General features: G+C 28.7%; 2 protein-coding genes across 3 annotated transcripts; both read left to right on the top strand.

Moving 5' to 3' along the window:
* Positions 1-1,393: 1,393 nt before the first annotated feature.
* Positions 1,394-3,923, top strand: LOC123293505 (deubiquitinase DESI2). 2 transcript variants are annotated; one of them, XM_044874356.1, is made up of 5 exons: positions 1,394-1,402; positions 2,476-2,656; positions 2,715-2,829; positions 2,895-3,036; positions 3,651-3,923. In XM_044874356.1, the coding sequence occupies exons 2-5, from the start codon at positions 2,479-2,481 to the stop codon at positions 3,843-3,845; spliced, it is 630 nt and encodes a 209-aa protein (XP_044730291.1). In that variant the 5' UTR covers positions 1,394-1,402; positions 2,476-2,478; the 3' UTR covers positions 3,846-3,923. The 2 variants fall into 2 exon arrangements, with proteins under 2 accessions (XP_044730291.1, XP_044730290.1); XM_044874355.1 differs by lacking the exon at positions 1,394-1,402 and adding an exon at positions 2,310-2,373.
* An 8,990-nt stretch (positions 3,924-12,913) lies between these two features.
* Positions 12,914-15,500, top strand: LOC123293322 (dr1-associated corepressor). The gene is made up of 3 exons (XM_044874098.1): positions 12,914-12,955; positions 13,038-13,110; positions 14,624-15,500. The coding sequence occupies exons 1-3, from the start codon at positions 12,914-12,916 to the stop codon at positions 15,403-15,405; spliced, it is 897 nt and encodes a 298-aa protein (XP_044730033.1). The 3' UTR covers positions 15,406-15,500.
* Positions 15,501-18,326: the final 2,826 nt, after the last annotated feature.

The following is an 18,326-nucleotide window of genomic DNA, read 5'->3' as shown; positions in this document are numbered from 1 at the left end:
TACCTCTTACTTAGATTAATTGCTTAACGCATGTACTCTGTCATACTCGTGATATATATGCCTAGATGTAAATCGAACTAGTGGTATGTTTGTATATTTGTATGTTTGTTTGAACTGGATAAACTCAAAAACTGCTTGAGCAATTTTAAAAATTCTTTCATCTATAGAAAGGTACATTATCAGTGAGCAACATCGGGTGTATTTTATTTTCAAAAAATTTGGATTCGGCACCGAAACTTTGACACCTTTGAAATTGTAAACAAAAGGGGAGATAAGTGAGCTCAAGGATAGTGAAGGCTATACAAGTAAATGTTAGTCATGTGTAAAATTATCGACTTCATCTTCTTGATACTGCCTCCACGTATTTATTTGTTTATGGTGTAGCTCTTTTGTAGCAAGCTAGCAATAAAAATTAACCTATGTTAACTTGGCCACACCATGTTGATTTGAGTTGATACGTAGAATAGGTTTTTAAAGATTAGATACCTGAAATCCCGGGTTTCTATATATTTTTGATGATAAGATGATCTAATGGTTTTTGGGTTTATTTTGACTAAATTTAAGCCATTACGACGGACCGGGAACATACCAATGTATGATTTCCGTTACCTGACTCAATGATAAACAGTTACTATTAAACAGAAATAAATTTATTTCGATTATTTCCTAGGAAACTATATTTTTCGAGATTCAATGCCATCTGGTGTAATTTCTTCTGATAGTCTCATTAGTTTTATGATAAAAAGGAGTCCTCTGATTTAACATTAGCTTTTGGTTAAAATTTCTTGAGACTTTAAATATAGAATGATACCTATTCGTTGTGTGCGTAGTCATGGTAGGGACAATAAAAACGATGCCAGCGCTTCCAGTGATAAATTTTGGCGATAAAGCAGGCTGTTATGACTAATTTGCAATTCTTTACATGTTAATGTTATAGAAAATGTCAAATTAAAATGATTGAAAAACACCAATTAATTAAACTTAATGCATTAAAAATAGTGAAAATAAGAAATCAAATTGCACAAACATTATTTTTCAAATGTAAATTATCATAATTATTTATTTAAATTTGTGAGACAATAATGTTAAATTTTCAATGTAAGTCATAAATGCAATCCATACAATTCTATAATTAAAGTAGTTTATCCTCACCATGGAAACGCTTTCAATAAAACTCGCCAAAAGTCGCCAAAACCTAATTTCGTATTTCTATATGAATTAATCAAATGAATAGATTATTGTTACTGCTGATTCCAACATTAATGTTAAGTGATAACGTTAATATAAAGGAAAAAAATACCGAACACCATAGTATATGGAAAATATATATTATGCGCGTAGGTTCATCTATCGGTGAATACACCAAGCCAATGCAGATGTCGTTATACAGTGTGCCACGGAGGTAACTATACTTGTAAATTTTCTTATTTGACATTTAAGAAAAAAAATCATTCTTTATAAAAAAAATTTTGCTTATTCTGAAAAGTATGTAGACATATTTAAAACTTCTAAATAATGTACAGAGTAGCCAAAAATTTGGAATCACTACTTTTCTTTTTGACTAAGAAATGGCTTTCTGTGAAACTTTTTCAAACCGCCCCCAAAATGTTCTTCAGATCGTTCTGATCAAAAAGTCTCACGGCCACAAAACTTTTTAAGGAGTAGTTTTCGACCTATGAGCGATTAAAACTACACATATATTATATGTTATAGTACCTATATGACTAGGAAAATGTCTTTCTGTGAAACTTTTGCAAACCAACCCCAAAATGTTCTTCGGATAGTTCTGATCAAAAGCTCTCACGGTCACATTTGATTAAAAACAAATGACAAAAAACTAAAAAAAAGGCACCCTGATGCGCAGTACAAAGTACGCAACGACCGAGGACTAGACCTCATTCAGATAAGCGCCTTTTTCCTGCTAAGGCTAACTTCTCCACTCGACTTTCACGTCCTTATATGTATATATTTTCTTGTCTATATTTAAGTAGTGATTTTTTTATAATGTAAAATGGGCTTTATAACATGCCACCATAGATTGTAATTGTAATATCATCCTTTAAAAGATGTTTCAGTCTCATCTTTGGTCAAATATATAAAAAAAATTTTGATGGTTACGTTACAATAAATTAATTTGTATACAAATTATTATTATTATTTTGTACAAAATTTTTTAATTTAAGTTTATAAAAAATACGTAAAGCAAATATATAATTTTCATAATTAATTAAATGTGATTCGTAAAACATTTCAATAAGAAGTAATCATTAATTAAAAACACCAAATAATGATAGACTTTTAAATGTCAAACGCATAACATCACTTAGTTAAATCGGAAATATTCGCTCCCCAACTTTTATTTTTATTTTTAATGTGAGTCATTTAAGTCGCTATTAAAAGCAATGTTTTTATAAAATACATATATTAGGAAAGTTTTGTTTCGTTGGTTTTTTTTGTAAATAAAAAATCTTGTAGATAATGTTTTCCAATGGAATTGCATGTAATCTTCCATTTAGTTGTATGAACATAAAAAAAGATACAGGTTCAGATGAATTGCTATCGAAAATTGCCCGAGAACCGATTATTTTAAATGTTTATGATATGTACTGGATAAATGAATACACCAATAACTTAGGACTTGGTGTATTTCATTCAGGTAGGACCAAAATCTTAATACAATATTAACCTTTTTACTAAAAATTTATGTGTTCTAGGTGTTGAAATTTACGGTACAGAATATGCATACGGTGGACATTCGTTTGATATATCCGGTATTTTTGAAATACCACCCAGGGATGCTGAAGAATTAGGAGAACAGTTTCGATTTCGGTAAGTTTTGAAAGTACAATATTGAATTGTTACCGATATTAATAAAAAAATTTTATTATGTACAGACAAAGTGTTCAAATTGGATATACTGATTTCACTGAAGATGATGTTAAACGAATAGTGACAGAATTAGGCAAACAATTTCGTGGTAATCGTTATCATCTTATGAATAATAATTGTAACCATTTCTCAGGTGCTTTTACCCAGGTATTTATTTTATTTATTCATCTCATCCAGAATTTCAATTTTCAAATGTAGTAAAAACCATGTTAAAGCCGGAACTAGCATCTAAGTTGAATTAGAAAAATTCTTGCACAATACCTAATAAAGAATAACTTTTTTCTGTTCGATTCCTGATGATTTTAGACTGGCTTCTCATTTGTCAGGAATACTTAAACAAAATTGCATTTTATTCAATTTGTGAATCCGCTGAACAGCACCCTTTTTGTTAAATGATCAAAACATACATGAAACTTCGTGAATTGCTTCCTTTTGCCGAATCTGCCAAACTTTCTCACTACGACTTTTTAAATGTGCGTGATCGAAATATGTCGAATACATGAATTTTTCTTTTATAACTTGGATCACAAAGTATGCTTATTCAACCTTGTTCTCGAAATTTGGAAGAGATAGTTTAGTACACTTTAAATTATAAAATTGTTCCTTATAAAATATTTAAAACATTTGTAGGAAACAAAAAAAGTGGAACGTAAACTCTTCCTTCTCCTTCCAAGTGGAAGGAAGAGTTGAATAAAAACTGAATGCGTGTCCCGGTAATTATAAACTAACAAAATAATTTTTATTCGTAATTTTATTTGCAGATTCTTTGTGGCCAAGATATCCCATCTTGGGTAAATAGATTAGCGTACTTTAGTAGTTGTGTTCCATTTTTACAACGATGTTTACCAAAAGAATGGTTAACACCGGTTGCATTACAACAATCTATCACCCATCATCAAGATAACACATCAACTGGTTCATCAGTGCCACAAGCCACAGACTTTACACCACTTTAACAACCAACAATATTCATAAATTTTGGTTAAACATAAAAAAAGAAAAAAAAAATATTTTAAACAAAACAAAAATTCAAAACCTACATATATAGTTAAAAAAAATACAATTTTATATTTTATAAAAAAATATTAAACATATTTTTGGGCCTAAAAATAATAAAACTTGTTTATTGTTTTTATGTCTAGGTGAAAAGTTGTTTTTGAGAAAATCAATATGTCTGATGATAAAAACAAAACAAAAAGAAACTCGAAAGGTTGTGGGTTTAAATGGTGTTTTGTTCTCTTCTCTAATCTCAATCTCTTTTGTCTAAAAGTGCGTTTAATGACAAATGTTTGTTTAAAAAAATGGTAGTAGTATTTATCTGTAGATGTAATACGATATTTTTAAACGTAGATTAATCTAGTTTAAAAGATGTTAATCCAAGTTTCGAGCTAATGTTATTTAAAACTAAAGACTTACAATAAATATAGACTGAATAAAGAATATAAAAATTTACATCAGATTATCAGTCGGCTTTTTATTCTCAGTTAGAAATAAAAAGCCTTCAAATGGAATTCTCAACGTTAGAAAAGGCCTTGCATAATACAATTGAATATTAGTTAGTCATCATAACATGATCATAAATAAGCGAGGATACATCACAAGACGGCTTACATGCAATAAATATAACAAATATTTGAATGGACAGGATGACTTGCATTGTATAGCTGAAATATCACAATAATTAAGAGTTATTTAGGTAGAAATCGGATTTTTATCGGGCGTCTTTAGTATCTTTTAAGTCCCTGTAATCTAGAACAGATTGGAATACCATCTTCCACTAAATATCAACCACGCTTTGATTAATTCATAAAAATAAGGACGCGCGTTAAAATTAATCTAGTAAATTTTTTTAGTGTTTTTGTACGTTTGTTAACTGCAAAAGTGCAAAAAATAACTTATTTTCTCGTGTTTCATCACGTTTTTCATGAATAATTTCACCATTTCTACAGTAAATCGATTTATCATGAATTGGGTAATCAAAACTTGCAAAAACAAAAAATTATGTGATCAATTTGGGAACATGATTTTTTTGGTAGAAAGGTAAAACAGGATAAAAGCTAAGTCATTAATTTTAAAATTTATCATCCCAAACCGGGAACACTTTTCGTGATTTTTAATGAATATCTAATGAACATTTTAGAACAAAATTATATTACGTGCATTGTAATAAATATGTTTTATTAAATTTTGTACATATTCATTAAAACTGAAATTAACATCTTCTAAACCAATATTATTATTACATGTAGTCGGATAAAAATTTAGCAATAGAGTTTAATAGATTTTTTTTTTTTTTTGAACCATAATTATAAAAATAATTTTTAATTTTATGTAGAAATTATTTTTTCATCATTGTGGCCACTTTTTCAAAAAATACAGAAATTAGGGTGCAAATTAGATAATTTTTTTGAATAATTAGAATGATAATTACATATTAAATGAAAAATCATCTGAAATAGAGCAAATTAACTTTCTTGCCTTATATTGTAACTTTAAAAGATGGAAAAGTACCTGGAATTGCTAAATAATTATTTTTCAATCGTGACCACAATGATATTTTTTTAAATTAGATAATATCAATTCCATAAGCAGCCGTGGATTATAGCAAATGATCTCCAAATATTACTAACCTAAAATGTCGTAATTAACTTGTATAAAGTAATCCACAACCGCTTTAAAGAAACTATGGGCTTGTTAAGCAGATTGTTTAGCGCACTGACAAGCGTCAGTAGTCAACAAATAAGACATGCGATACTATTACTGCGATTAATTTTATCAGCAATTCTTATTAGTTGATTCTTACTAACTCTAATGTACTAAATTTTCGCTAAGCAAGCGCAATGGTACAGACAAATTTTTCGTTGTAAAATATTTATACAAAACGTCCAAGTGCCAAACTAATTTTTGTTAATAATCACATTTTTGCAGATTCAAGTATTTAAAATATTTTATGGAATAAGAATGGCGCAACTGAAATTTAAATTTATTTTTGTGAAATAGAACAAATAATAATATTTCGAAAAATTTAACGTCAGGGAAATTAAATTTATGGAATCGTGTGATGTCCTATCAATTATTTATAATATTAATGTATGGGTTTCTAAAATACGCATGTTACTACCAAAGTGTGACGTCACGGCAAGGTTTTTTTTATAAATGTTTTATATAAAATATAAAATAGATTTATTGGAGGTATATGCCATACATTACTAAATTCTCCGCTATTATTTTAAAAAAAATATTAAGCATGAAAGTGAAATGAGAAATCGCGATTGAACAAATTGTATGATAAGAAACTAAGTCCATACTCTATATTTAAAGAAATTTTTATTAATAAATTTCTTACCACGATCAAATAAATTAATTTTTGTAAAAAAATTAACAAATTTTGGAAACCACTGATGTAATTCACCAGCGTTTGATCTCAAGGTGACGTAGACACTTTTGGTATTCAGATGTTTTTAACGCACAGCTCTTTTTTAAGTATTATAAAAATAAATCCAGTATTGCAACTAGATTGAGAGCAGCGAATAAAAATTAGTACGAATGAAAATATTTTTGCAAAAATACATTTATTTATTTTTACATTTTGTGATAATCAACATTTTTACTAAAAACCAAAAAGAAAACAAATTTTAGCTCTCAATATTCGTACCAAATTATATACTTATAGCAGCCTGTTCTTTTACTACCGGCTTGCGTAAATTGAATGTTGTAGTTTGAAATCGTTATAACTTTAATATTTTCATTTATTTTTGGAATTAAAGGTAACGGACAATAATTGAAAAAGTTAAATTTTTTGATTAGCGGGAGCACAAAACAGCACACAAAAATTTCTGCGGTCCTTTTATATCGTACTTTGGTCTCAATTTTATTGCGAATGTTTGTTTTTAATTCGCTTGTTTATTAATAATTCATGTCTTATTAATTTAATTAATAAACATTTGATATTTTCTTACATCTCCAAAAAAACAGTGACTAGCTTGGAAAAAATAACATCAACTCGGAGCCACTTGAAAAGATTTTGCACAAAATGTATATGTTAGTTACACATTACATTCGAAAAATTGCAATTAGGCACTTTATTTATTTGAACAAATAGAAATAAACGAAAAAATTCACAGAAGTCAGGACTTGAACCCAGACCCCTCAGGTATCCGGTCTGCGACAACTCCGTCACATTAGACGTAACTTGTTTGTGCCTTTATTCTATTTACTTAATATAATATGTAAAAATTTGGTTTCATAATAAAAATATGTAATTTGTATCGCTTATATAGCAGTGTGAAATATTTGTGTGTTCTGTATACACAAACATACAACTAGAATAAAGACACGAACAAGTTAGATATAATTTGAGTCACTCAAATAGAGTAAGAGTGACGGAGTTGGTTACATCCTAGATCGGATATTTAATGGATCCGAGTTCGAGGTACGGCTTCGGTGTAATTTTTTCGTGTCTTTCTATTTTTTGAAATGAAAATTCGTAATTTACGTTTATCTATACAGTCTCACTATCACATGTTAAGTGATATAATATATTGAGATAGAAAAAGCTATTAAAAGTATTTAAAAAGTGGGTTGTTAACTTTCAACATTAATTGCATTGCAAATTCAACATGCATTACTTCATTGCAAATTCATTAAATCTTTTACAGGTTACTGAAATAAAGATCTCTTCATCGAGTTAAAATAGTTATAAGGAATTCAAACGTTCATTTTACGCCACCTATAGTTTATTTTTATATTGATAATATTCCTATTCAATTTTGAATACATTAACTTGACTAAACAAACATAAATATGTATTATTTTGAACATTATGAAATAAATTTTTGTTATTTATGAGCTGAGAAGTGGTTATCAAATAAGAATACAATTTGTGAATTTAGAGGCTCCAGCACAACAATTTGTAGGCTGTTGAAATGTACTTAGTCAAATCTGTTTCAAATTTTGTTAAAGTGATTTTATATATAATTAACTGTTTTTGTTCAGGAACGCGTCAAATTAACTTGAAAAAAAAACATAGTTTAGTAAAAATTAGATCATCCTATAATTGTAAGGTGACGGAAGATAACTAGGAACGATTTATAATAATTTTCATTTTAGGTACCCATTTTTTACTTTTTGGTGAGAAAGGCATAAAATTGCATTAAATATTTCTCCTGGAAAATAATTTCTGCGATTGAATTTTTCCCCAATATGATTGACAAGATATTGAAATCAATTGCACGAATTCGTGTAATAAAATCGATCTGGAGATGACAGTGATTATTTTTGTCAAGGAAACTAGGATGACTAGGTACTCGAAATTATGATGCCTTCTTTGTTTGGAATTCTATCAATATAAAAAATAATGGAATGTCAACAAGAACGTCTGATTAACATTTTAAACAAATAAAAATAACAAATGTTAAACTTCAAACTGAGGCATACTTACAGGCGATTAAACCTAAATATTAACTTAGCTTTGATCTACTTTCAACTGTTGAAAATCATAGTTTTTGACATATTTGTTACTCTAGCACTATTTCATACAGTGTATTGGACATTTCTCAGAACAAAGCTTGGTCGCCTTTACTTAAGTCTACAACTGACCAAGCATGGATGCTAGTATATAATTAAACCGATATATTGAAATATCCAATGAATAATTGACCATTGCCTTTTCATTTGAAAATCATATTGCTTTATTATAGTTTCATAAGGTTCATGATATTATTAGTAAAAAATAAGGTGTGCTCGGCTCGTTAGTAGATATTAGTGATGTGCCGCATATCTGCCATAAATAAAAGATATTATACTTTTTTTATAGCCAATATATATTGATAACTGAGGGTTGAAACTCGCCAACTGGCAATAATAACTCATACTAATTAAAATCATGAGTAGAACCTAATTCAGTAGTTACAGTTTCGACTACCAGATGGCAATACTTATACTTTTTAAGGCCAATAAAAATATTCAAATTAAAATCCCGTCATCTGGCGATAAAAATTATACTATTAAAAAGTAGACCGCTTTTTCAGTAGTTCCAAATTATACCATCTGATTACTTACCATTTGTCAATAACAAGTTAAAAACTAAATTCATAAAAAATTTACAATTGTTAAAGCATTTTTAATTGATTAAATACTTAAGTCAATAAAAATACTTATTAGTATTTTATAGGCTTATTAGTTTACACACAGAAAACAATATTTTAATTTTTGACATTATTTCTGTCTGAGCTGGTTTAAGCACGCATCGAACGAAATTTGTCACTAGTAAATATGAGACTGTTCCCAAAATGTGTCATATTAATTAGGTAGCATATGTATCGTGCAATGCACATAGGCAGTATATAGGAATCTGGTTGTCGTGAATCTCATATTTATTACCGAAGCAAGCACACCTTAAATCTTACTTATTTAATGTACTTCATTAAACATTTCTGTATTACAGTTAATTGCACCTTATGATCGCTTGTATCTTATACCTCAACTTTAAAATTAAATACAAACAATTGTGGAAAATTGGAGTCAATTTATGTTGTAAAATTTAAATCAGATATACTTGTTGGGACACCTTTTACCAAATCATGTGATGATAAGTACACCAATTCGTTTTTAAAATAATTCATTAATAATGTTGAAAATTGTTTGATAATTAAATGAATGTTGTATTAGTGTGTGACTGAATATATTATTATTAATTTTAAAAAAAGTGACAATTTTAATATAAATTTTAAGATGGTGTTGTTTTATTAATCAATTGTAAAGTGTCCATAAAACAGATATGTGTAAATTGGCACGAAACCTTCCCTAAACGCTTATTTATGAAAAATCAGTATCGTAAATTACTAATAAATCAGTATCGTAAATAATGATAGTCATAATGATCTCGGAAAACAAATGAGAATAGCACATAATATTCTTTGTGGCTCCATATATACTGCCGCTAACATTCATAAAATAACACCTCCTCTTTTTTGAATATTTTCAATTTCTAAATGTTTATTTTCATTTTATAAAATTTTTTTTTTTTTTTTTTTTTTTTTTGTAAATTTTGAAAATATTCGATAAGAAAAGCAAAGTAGTGTATTTTTAATCAATACATGTTTATAACAAATTATGGTTAATATTAATTATTTAAATATGATTAATGACGATGATATATTCATATTGTAAAATAAAGCATTTTATTAAGAAAAGTTGTATTAAGTTTCAATATTTTGAAGTCTAAGCTTCGAATCCGTAGCCAGATCTGGAAAATCTAGAAACTGCCCTTGCCGATAGCTAAAAGTTATTAAGGATTTTGAAATTTCGTGTTGAAAATAATAGCGCAACTAATTGTAAGTATTATTATATTATTTACTAGAACAATATTTCGTAGCGTAAATATTTTATTGAGAATGGTTGCCTGCACGTTATGCCTGTATTTATTATATGTAGTACCCAAGAAGTGTTATGTATCGCGTTGGTGTATCCCTCTCCTGCTCCTAATTGCAGTATCTAGAGCCAAAGAAGAAAACATTGATTTAGGAGAAGTAAATTATTTGCAAACTTAGGGTATAGAACTTATCATCAGAATAAATTACAGTGATGAATACAAAGCCAAAAGAGAGGGGGAATCCTGATTTATCTGTCTTCGATATAATTTTTCAACGTCGAGCAGCATTCGCCGTAACGTGGGGTTTAATGGCGACAGCAGCGTATTTCACTGTAGCAATGTGATTTGCAAATCAACTTTCTCCATACTGTCGAGGATTAATCATCCACACCTACTATTGAGAAAATTTTATCAGCAGAAGAAGTTTTTACAACAATCATTAAAATACAGTAGAATCTCGATAACTTAAACCTCGGTAACATAAAAACCTCTGTTACTTCAAAAAATACTATGTTCCCTTCCCATCAGAGCCCAAAACCTCTATAACTTAAAAGACGCAACCTCTATAACTTAAATAAATAATCTCTGTATAGGCCCTCAGTAACTACATAGAAACATGTACATACCTCTATATTAACTAGGGTACATAGAAACATGTACATACCTCTATATTAACCATTACCTAACATAGACACTTGATTACTTAAAACCTCTATAACTTAAAATATTTTGTGTTTCCCTTGGACTTTAACTTATCGAGATTCTACTGTATTTTTAAAAATTAAAAGTGACCGTACCAACGACTTTTCTGAAGTATAACCTACCCACAAAATTAAAGAACTCGGTAAGTACGTACCTGCATATAATAGTGGATACATGCTAAATTGATTTTTCGTGAGACTGCCCTGATTATAAAGCCTGCCTACGGCCCTGCTAGGCTTCTTCTTTAAGCTTTCTTTTTCCTATTAAATCCTATGTATAATTAAGATTATTTCATAATGAACTAGTTTTTTACCCACGGCTTCGCTCGTGTAATGATTATTTCAATGGATAAAAAGATTTATGTAGAGAACCTAACTTTATCTGACTAATCCACTCTACATACTGTTTTTTTTCATATATCTTGTAAACTATTAAGTTAATGGCAGTTTTAGCTATTATAAAATTTGTTCGTGAGTTTATTTTACATAAATAGTATATTACGACCCTAGGCCAGAAAGTTGGATTTCCTGGTGTGTGTATAAAGACCTAGGTGAAATAAATGAGCTCAACCTAAAACTAAACAAGTGACAACAAACAATTGACTGACTTAATTGTTGAAATACCATGCATGGACAGTGTTGATTACTCTATCACTTTACACATACATATATGTCACACATACATATCTGATATTACCATATATGTAATACATACTATACAATTTGCGCCCTCGCGGGTAAACAGTGATGTTTACGAAAAAATGTTTCGAACAAAAGTTGGTTATTTTTTATAAGGAAAATTTTTTACACTTAAATTTTTGTTGTTTCTCTAACGGTTTACAAGATTGGTATCTTTTTTCGTTTTTGAGTTATCGTGTTCATAAACGGACGGACAACAGGAAATGGACTAATTAGGTGATTTTATGAACACCTATACCAAAATTTTGTGTGCAGCATCAATATTTTTAAGCGTTATAAACTTGGGACTAAACTTAGTATACCTTGCATATTACATATATGCATGGTATAAAAACATGCAATGGAAGTTGCTAGTTTGGTAACTTTATTCGATTTCAAAATTTTATTTCTATTGAAATAATTTGACTTAGTTTACTTGGTCAACTAATGATTTTCGATTTTTGTATAGTGGATGTTCTGTACTCTTTCGCCTTTCAAGAATTTTTACAAAAATAGATAATTGTTAATTTTTAACCCCCGAACCAAAAAGAGGAGTGTTAATTTTGGCTGCTATGTACACTCACTGTCAAAAAAAGTGCCACAGTTAAAACATTCTAAGCGTACTCATCATATGTTATGTTATAATAGTAACACTTAGAATGTTTTAAAACGAGCATTTTTTGTGACATTGAGTATACGTGTATGTGTGTGTCTGTCTGTCTGTGGCATTGTAGTTTCTAAACGAATGAACCGATTTTAAGTTTAATTTAATGGAGAGTGTTCTTAGCTACATTTCAAGTACGAGTTTAGGGTTCCGTACCCGAAAAATTTGCCTAGGTTTTTTTAAAAATTTATAGATTTTACTTAGTTTGGCTTGATATTGTTTTATAATTAAAAAAAAATTCATTACAACAAACTGTACATTATACGACTAAAGCTATTATCTTATGAAATTTATTTAAATATCATCATAATTTTCGTTTAAAATAAAGAACTGTTTATTTTACAATTTATTTTATTGTAATGTTTAATGAAACAACATTATTTACTTATAACTTTGAATACCGCCAAAACACTGCTATTTTATAGGTCGATGATATTTGTAAACAAAAATAGTTACAATTCATACCATATTCATACGATCATGACGGAGCCGCCATCTACATAATTTTAATAAGACTAGACATTTTATTATAACCTTTAATTAATAAAAATCATATTTTGAAATAAACAAGTTGAAGAATATTAACAGAAATTTAATAAATAATTAATAATGCCATCAAAAAAACGAAAATATAATGCACGATTTCCGGCTGTAAGTTGGAATATTTAAAACATAATAAGTGTCTATCGATAAAAACTTTTTTTTTGTATATATTATGAATTTTTTATTTTAGGGCCGAATTAAAAAAATTATGCAGACGGATGAAGAAGTTGGGAAAGTAGCACAAGCTGTTCCAGTTATAATTTATATCCTTTTTATATTTTTTGTTATTGTGGATAATTTTATATAAATATTTTTTGAAAGAAATTAGGGCAAATATAAAACATTCGAAAGTTCTAGTAAAAAATAACTTTAAAAAACTTATTTGCGACGTACGCAAGAACTTCGAGTTTTTTCAGACTGTGCAAAAGCTCAGTTTATAATTGTCTCATAAATTGTTGGCAGAAGTCAATTTGTTAACTACAGACAATTAAAAAATGACCCAATTAGATTGCCCCTCAATATGGTCATTTAGAGACTAAAATAATATAGATTTAACTTATGTCAGCGTATTTCGATTACGAAAAATAAGTGAAGTTTCTATAAATTAAAAAGTTTGTGTTTGACAATTATAAGATATAGAATTACAATCTAGTTAGAAATAGTTAGTCTTTAAAAATCTAAAATCCTTTAGCTTGTTTCCGAGCTCTAAATTAACAATTCTGTCTCAATTACTTCTCTAGAACGTCACAAATATAGAAATTTTGATTGTTTATAAAAGCTACGAAATAAGCAAAACATTATATACAAATTTATTCCCTAGAAAAAAATCGTCTAAAACACCAGGAATAAACCCAAATATTCGAATTTTTGACATAGATCATTAATTCAAGATTTAGACCATGAACCAATAATGAAGCGAAATTCCTATGATTCTGTTTGCCTTTTTGAGAAGTGATTTTATTAATCAATACAAGGGAGCTAACTGATTTAAAATCTAATAACTTCCCGTGCTTTTTAAAAAGTGTAAAGCTTGATAATCTAAAATTTTTTCTTTCATATTTTCGAAGATATTTGCAAAAAAGAATTTATGGGGACAGAAAAAACCCCCTTCTTCAACTACTACAACATTACCACCGTAACCCCAACCCTTAGAAATATTTGCTTCAGTGTCGATTTAAACCTCAGTTTTCTTTAATATCAAACTAATCGTTATCACTACTATAATGGTAGACAAAGAGAATCTTTGGGTTATTACCTGCTTATAAATTTAGAGTAATGGATAATTTTTTTCATGGTTTAATCCTGTTTACCTAAAAGGCTAGTGAAAAATTTTCGCCAAGAAATGAGGTAATAAATTCAAAGCAATTAGTTTCTAAACTCTTGTTTATTTAATTACACCAAATAGAAATCAAAATCTAAACTCAATTTCATTTTCTGTTAACAAAATTTGACACTCAAGTCTTGTAAAATGCGACGAAGTAAATCCTTAATCAAGAACAAATTATCCAAAACTCGCTTATGATTTAACAGAAAATATGTTTATTTTCTATTCTTCTTATTTACTTTCCATGTGGAATGTGTCTTTGTAAACTTTTCCCAGAGATTTTGGTAAAAAAGGTTAACATAAAAGATTTTTAGATTAGGAGTAAAAAATACTATAAAAAATTCGTATAAAAATATCTGACAGAACTTAATCTCAGATCTTAGTCTCAAAATTTTATCTTTTAGCTTCTAGAATTTTAAAATATTAAACATATTTTCCTTAATAATGTTTACCTCGTACTTTAGAATTATTCGTCGAATCATTATTAACCAAAGCAATGGAGATAACAAATGCAAAGAATGCGAAAACTTTATCACCATCACATATGAAACAATGTATTCTATCAGAAAGTCGTTTTGATTTCCTAAAAGACTTAGTGAAAAATATTCCAGATATCAATAACGAAGATAATATAGAAAATACATCAACAAATAATTCAAATTCATCGCCTACCACACCAATTACCGGAGGTAGTAATTCATTTGAAACATCACCATCAGCATCAGCATTATTATCAACAATTTCATCGTCAACTTCAAAAGTACCTCATCATCAAACGCCATCAGCCACAGTTGCAATACCACATTGTAGCAATCAAATGAAAGAAGTTCCAAATAAAACTTCCACCTTACTTTCACCACCACCATTAGTCCCACATAACTCACCATACAACACCCTATCAACAAGTTATTCTGCTAACTTTTATACAGAACAACATCCAAGTACAACTACACCCTCCATTTCATCCCTCACCAATCCACCGGTGAAACCTCCCACACCCTCGGTGATTCAGTATAATACAACAATAGTCGGTGCATCATCGAGTATTGTTAATTCGAATAATGGACCACCGCCTCAGCCAATATTTCATATAGCTATTAAAAACCCGGATGATTCAAAATCAAGCTCTGATATACCACCTTTAATTCCAATTATGCAACATTCGGATATTAATTTATATAATTTTAGTTCTAATAATGACAATTTATGTACTGATGACGATTATGATAATTAGAGAATGCAAAACCATGTATTCTGACTGCTGATTCAACAAAATTTCAATAACGCACATCCCATCTTTGTTCCAGTGAAAATATTTTTATAAAATATTTTTTTTCCTTTGCCTTCCAATAAAACTCTTTCTTCCGAATTAGAAGTTTTCAGCTGTTTTAAGCTACTCTCATTATAGCTCTTAGCAACTTTACTTTGACAATAATAGCTCAATGAATTCATCATGAATCCTATTTACCTTTCCATAAAATTTGAAAAAATCCTTTTACAAAATTTATTTAAATTAAGTTTGATTTCAATTATTGATTCAGAAATTACTGAAGGTAGCTTATAAGAGTTAAAATAACTGGATCATTTTAAAATGTAATAATTGTTCTGATTAATTATACCATGTATATATGAAATATATATAGGTATATTAAATTTAATCCCAAGTTTGTAACGCTTGAAATATTGATGCTACGAACAAAAATTTGGTATAGGTGTTCATATAATCACCTAATTAGCCCATTTTCGGTTGTCTCTCTGTCGACACGATAACTCAAAAACGAAAAGGCATACCAAGCTGAAATTTTAATAGCGTGCTTAGGGCGTAAAAAGTGAGGTCGAGTTCGGAAATGAGCAACATAGGTCAAGTGGGTCTTGTAAACCGTTAGAGATAGAACAAATGTTTAAATATAAAAAATGTTCCTTATAAAAAAAATTAACAACTTTTGTTTGAAACATCACTGTTTACCCGCGAGGGCGCAAATTTTATAGTATGTATTATATGGGAATATCAGTTATGTGTGTGTTTTATCTAAGAGTGGATATCTTTCTTTATTTACTTGACGTAAAAAAACAAACGATTGCGTCATCAACATTGTCTATACATGGTATTTCAACAATTAACTCAATCAATTGTTTGTTTTCACTTGTTTTTTATCTTAAAATTTTATTTCCATATTTCTTGTAAATTTTTCACATTCACGCCATAGTAATAAACAAAACAAATTCAATTTTTTCTAATTGTAAATGGTGGGTGTATTTTTTGAGGTATAGAACTTTAATATGAAATAAAATTCATAAAAATCGAGGAAATAGGCACTGCATTAATTTTTCTTTCAATTCATCAATCTTTTTTGGTATATGGATGTAGTCTGACGAATCACTATATCTTAATGAAAAATTCATTGATGATATAAGTCACTCGAAATGGGCCCTATGGCCCAATTGTGTCTCTCGTGGACAGCCAATATTTTCCCTATACGGCCCCTTGATTTTCGACGACACCATTTGTGATGAAGTATGCACAGCAAACAGTGATTTTTTGTAACAGTAACGATAAGTTACGACTTTGGCTGTTTTATTTGATTTGATTTAAAATTTTTAATCAATTTCCTGATAATTTAATTCAATTTTAATCCAAATTTGCATTTTGGATGGGTAAATAAGTTTTTTGATATATTTAAAAAACAAATCGAAAAATTAATAAAATGAATTTCAATTGTAATGAATAAAAATTTTTGTTTTCCTATTCATAATTTTGAATGCTTAATTGAGTTGAGAACTGAATTTTCTAATGTAAATTTATTAAGAGTTTTTGACTGGGCATTGAAAAATGTAAAAGTCAAATTCGTAAAATTTAATCAAAAAAGTTATTGCAAATTAACATGAATCAGTGACTCTTTTGAAACACTTTTTAATTAAGGTCACTAAAATCAGCAGTCAAAAATCAGCTAAGTATTTTCAAGGTATGTCGATATTAGAATCAATATTATCGATATTCCTTGGCATAAATTAAATAATAAAATGTTTTAAATCAGTACCGTTTAAATTATTATCTCAACATTTGAGTTCAAAATATTTAAAAAAAATTTATTTAATTCATGGAATCCATGAAAACAAACCCAAACATATATGAAATATTCCATAGATCTTCCATTTTGTTTAAAAATTGATTTTTTGAATATTTGTTTACAATACTTAAAACGAGACAGTATTTTAAGCTTGGAATATTTTTATGGTACGCTTTGCATTCATAACTCTTGAAGCTTGACAACTATTATCTTATAAGTTCGACAATTTATCAATTGTTTAAAACATTTTAATATTAAGATACTTTAATTTTTGTTTTTTGGATGAGTTATCCAAAGTTGATAATTTATATAATTTTGTAACTAAGTACAACCCACTTTTTTTTAAATAAACGTTGTAAGGAAAATGTGTCTTATTACGTCTCATAATCGTTTCCAGAAAAGTTCCAAAAAAAATTTTGTGCTCAATGTGGAACGTTTTGATTGGTTTATTATGCATAGTACGGAACCTGGTCGTGAAAATGGTCTTGTCTTGCTTTTTAATAGTCATTATTTAAAAGTTGTGTAAGATGCATTTGCCAAACACACCTACTATATTTTACTGTGAGCGGTTATTAGTTTTGGCTAGATTATCAATTTTCTATTTTCATTGTTTGTCAGTCAACCCTTAAAATGAAAATACAAAATTTTTTAAAGGTCAAGAAACTCTGCCTCTTCTAGTGACATTCAAAATGTCAGCTCAGTATTTTATTTGTTTCGATCCTCAAACTTTCTATTATTAGGATTGGCTGGCAAAGATCTAGGCATGGAAATTGAAAATAATCAAGGAAAATGGAAAATACATAGTAGGCGAAACAAGTGTTCACAGGGTAGCCAAATTTTGTAATGTATTTTATCTACCCGTAAGATGAGCACTACTTCTCCCACTCATTTTGAGTGGGATAATCGCACGCATTTTCAGCCATAAAATTACAGTCAAAATTTAAACTAATAAGAAGTCACTATAATAACTTTTTTAATGTTCTAGTTTTCTCAATAACTCATGAAAAATTTTTAATTAGAATTTCCGTTTAAGATGTACGTGCGATAACGCATTATTAACGTACTTCTTCGATTGCTCAACTCGTGC

Source organism: Chrysoperla carnea, chromosome 2 (genome assembly GCF_905475395.1).
Source record: "Chrysoperla carnea chromosome 2, inChrCarn1.1, whole genome shotgun sequence".
Taxonomy (NCBI): Eukaryota; Metazoa; Arthropoda; class Insecta; order Neuroptera; family Chrysopidae; genus Chrysoperla; species Chrysoperla carnea.
This window is presented reverse-complemented; position numbering and strand designations above follow the sequence as displayed.